The sequence below is a fragment of the Arachis ipaensis genome, chromosome B10 (assembly GCF_000816755.2).
Source record: "Arachis ipaensis cultivar K30076 chromosome B10, Araip1.1, whole genome shotgun sequence".
Taxonomy (NCBI): Eukaryota; Viridiplantae; Streptophyta; class Magnoliopsida; order Fabales; family Fabaceae; genus Arachis; species Arachis ipaensis.
In genome coordinates, this window is record NC_029794.2 from 121323853 (window position 1) to 121327684 (window position 3832).

The 3832-nt window shown below is 37.0% G+C and overlaps 2 protein-coding genes across 2 annotated transcripts in view; both read left to right on the plus strand.

Moving 5' to 3' along the window:
- LOC110268477 lies at positions 2069-3610 on the plus strand. The gene has a single exon (XM_021114668.1). The coding sequence runs from the start codon at positions 2069-2071 to the stop codon at positions 3608-3610; it is 1542 nt and encodes a 513-aa protein (XP_020970327.1).
- The window catches only part of LOC110268478, a 3053-nt gene continuing 2975 nt past the window's right edge, over positions 3755-3832 (plus strand). Inside the window, exon 1 of the mRNA XM_021114669.1 lies at positions 3755-3823. Within this exon, the coding sequence (XP_020970328.1) occupies positions 3755-3823 (69 nt within the window). The remainder of the gene's footprint in view (positions 3824-3832) is intronic.

The window sequence follows — 3832 nt, forward strand, 5'->3', positions numbered from 1 at the left end:
ATTTCCGAAGGAAACCTTAGTGAGTGAATGGAAGTTAACAAATTTTATTCTCCTTAGCATATCAAAATAAAAATTGATTTTTTCTTTAATTTCATATCAAATTAATTTATTAGAAGAATTGACCATAGCAACTAATTAATTATAATTCAATTTTATTAACAGTATATTTAGTTTTTCAACTGATTATGAATAATTATCTAAATTAATTTTTAAGGATTTTAAAAATAGATATTTTAGTTTTCAAGAAAAATTAATACACAAAAATATTTTTAACATTTTACTTTCAGAGACAAATCAGTCCCTAATTTACTTTTCGACGGAATAATTATCCAAATCAGTCTCCAGAGATTTTAAAAGCAGACATTTTAGTTCACAAGAAAAATTAATACACAAATTAATTCTCAATATTTTTCTCCGTCAGACATAACAGTTTTCTGTCTATTTTTCAGTATGATTCACTAAATTGTACAAGTATTTATTAGAAAAAGAATATTAGTAGATATTATAATCAAATTAACTTTTTTAATATTAAGGCCCAATTTGAGTAAACAGCTTAATTAAGCTCTTTTTAAAAAAATAGTTTAAACAATAAATTGTTTATATTAAAAGTAGCTTATAAATAAGTTATTTTGTATTTAATTTTTTAGTTCTAAAAGTGTTTATTTTAAAAGAAATGTGATAACAAAAAAAATTTTATTATGAGAGAAGTTATTTTTTTTAATTTCTCCAAAAGCACTTAAATAGCTTCTTAAAAAGCTACAATTTAGTTTTGAAAATTATACCATACATTAATAATACTATTTTTCATAAGTCAAAAACTCAAAAAAGTAACTTTTGAATCTTCTCAAACAGGCCCTAAGTTAAACCTATTTGATTTCTAATATGGTATTATTATGGTATTTAGTATTTAATTTAATTATAATATCTACTAATATTCTTTTTCTAATAAATACTTGAAGAATTTAATGAGTCATGCCAAAAAATAGACGAGAGACTGTTATATAATTATGTCTGATGAAAAAAAATTAAATGTTGGGATTATTAATTTTTTTGGAACTAAAATGTCGCTTTTAAAAATTTTGGAGACTGATTTGGATAATTATTCTGCCAAAAAATGAATTGAAGACTAATTTGTCTGGAATAAAATTTTAGAGATATTTTTGTGTATTAATTTTTTTAGAGACTAAAATATCCACTTTTAAAATCTTTGAAAAATGATTTGGATAATTACTCTAAATTTTAATTACCAATTGTAAACTATTTCTTTGAAACATATCGGTAGAAAAGAATTTTACTACAAATTTAAAACTTTTTTCCAAAAAAATAAAATTTAATGGTAATAAATGATAATAGACCAAAAATTAGAGAAAATGGCACTCTCTTTTTTTAGACTATATATTTTTTTTACGAAAATTAAATAACATACACTTTAATTTATTTAATTAAAATATTTTTTAATAATTATTTTTATATATAAATTAGTGATAATTATTTTATTAATTTTAAAAAAATAAATAATTATATAAAATATAGGGCAATTTACTTATTTAAATAAATTGGCAGAATCCTTTACCTAAATGTGCAAAACGGATTGTTGTTACCTGCATGTGCAAAAACCCATTTTTATGTAATCCGTGGCAACCCACCACGGTTTCCAAACGTGCATAAACCGTGGCAGGTCCCAGCGGTTTAGGGGCAAAAACTATAGAGTGTAAACCGTGGTAAGTCACCACAGTTTACGAAGGAGGCATGGCATGCATAAACCGTGGTAAGTCACCACGGTTTATGAGGAAAATGTGCTGGTCATAAATCCTTATGGGTTACAACGGTTTATGTAGGATAAATAATGGCCAGAAAACCTTGTAGGTTCCCACGGTTTACAATTACGGGAACTCTATATATATGTGGGTGATTCAAGATCCATAAGAGATCGTTCTCACAATGGCTAGTGAGGAAGAGAGTTTTCTTGCCTTAGTGCATTGCTGGGAAAATAAAATAAAAAAAAAGCAAAAGCCATGGTGTGAAGTTTACCGACAGAGAACCACTGAGTATTTTTATCCGTTCGTCGATGAGTTTGTCAGATTTGAAGAACAGCATCTTGGAGAAGCTTGGCGTGTTGGGTAGCAAGTGGGTGAAGAAACTATTCTACAAGATTCCCATGGCGGTTGTCTCGACCGGTGTTCATTTTGAAACCTTTGCGGTTAAGGCTGATGAAGATATTAGGGTTTTGTTCTACTGTGTAAGGAGTTTTCCGGAGATCAGAATCCATGAGTTGTTCGCGAAGTTGGAGGTTGGTGTCGATAGTTCTGGGGCATCCGCTCCAGTTCCTAGCCCAACTGTCGCGGGTGGTGCATCTAGTTCGATGCCTGCGGTCAGACCATATCTTCCGCCGGTTAGGGTTTTGTTCTACTTTGTAAGGAGTTTTCCGGAGATCAGAATCCATGAGTTGTTCGCGAAGTTGGAGGTTGGTGTCGATAGTTCTGGGGCATCCGCTCCAGTTCCTAGCCCAACTGTCGCGGGTGGTGCATCTAGTTCGATGCCTGCGGTCAGACCGTATCTTCCGCCGGTTCAATCACCTTCGTTTGCGGCTAATTTAGACCGAACGGAGGTTGTTGGTTCTGTACCTTTGGAGAATGCAGCAGTCATTGAGCCTCCCCATGTTGTGGGCACCGGTGGTGGCCTGGTACCTTATATCGAAGACTTTGGTGGACCTGATCAAGTAGAGAATGCAATGCGTGACGATGAGTCTGACCAGGAGCCTGTTGATATCGTAGGTGACAACGACGATGACACAGGTGGCGATCCATATGTGCAGCATCGGCCTTCAGGTTCTGGTTCTCATCAGTACCCTCCACACTTCTCCACACTAAACTTGGATGCTCTTGGTCAACAGGAAGACGGTGGTAACACAGTGGGGGGATCTTCTACAGAATTTCAGATTGGGCAATCATTCCAGAGTAAAGATGAAGCTGTGCTGAGTGTCAAGGACTATAGCATCCGGCGAGGTGTTGAGTACAGGGTCATCGAATCAGATCATTTGAAGTATCATGGAAAATGCAAGGAATACGGCAAGAGTTGTAGTTGGTTGATTCGTGTAGCGCTTCGTGCACGAAAGGGCACTTGGGAGGTTAGGAGGTACAACGGGCCACACACATGCCTCGCAACTTCTATTTCAAGTGATCACCGTCAGCTGGATTACCACGTTTTCTGTTCGAGGATTCTTCCTATGGTTAGGGCAGATGCTGCGGTTACGGTAAAGGTACTTCAACAAGCGACAGAAGCCGATTACGGTTTCAGGCCTAGTTACAGGAAGGTTTGGATGGCTAAGCAGAAGGCAGTGGCACAAATATATGGAGATTGGGAGGAGTCTTACGCGGAGTTTCCACGTTGGATGCTAGGGGTCCAGGCGACAATGCCAGGAACAATCACGGTGCTGAAGACGTCTCCTGTTCGGATTGGTGGTGGGGTTGATGAGTCGACGGTGTACTTTCACCGGCTTTTCTGGACATTTCCACCCTGTATCGAGGCATTCCGGCATTGCAAGCCCCTCGTCAGTATTGATGGTACCCACTTGTATGGAAGTATGGAGGGACGCTGCTGTTGGCGATAGCTCAGGACGGGAACTCGAACATCCTCCCGATAGCATTTGCCCTTGTGGAGGGCGAAAATGCAGAGTCGTGGTCATTCTTCTTGTCCAATCTCCGAGAGCATGTGACTCCTCAGGAGGGTATCCTTGTTATCTCTGACAGGCATAATGGGATCAAGGCAGCGCTTGAGGCACCTGAGACTGGGTGGCTGCCTCCTCGGGCTTTCCGAGCCTACTGTATTCGGT

Bases quoted from the DNA above. Each gene is read 5' to 3' on its own strand.
- LOC110268477 (XM_021114668.1), top strand. From the start codon at position 2,069: ATGAGTTTGTCAGATTTGAAGAACAGCATCTTGGAGAAGCTTGGCGTG.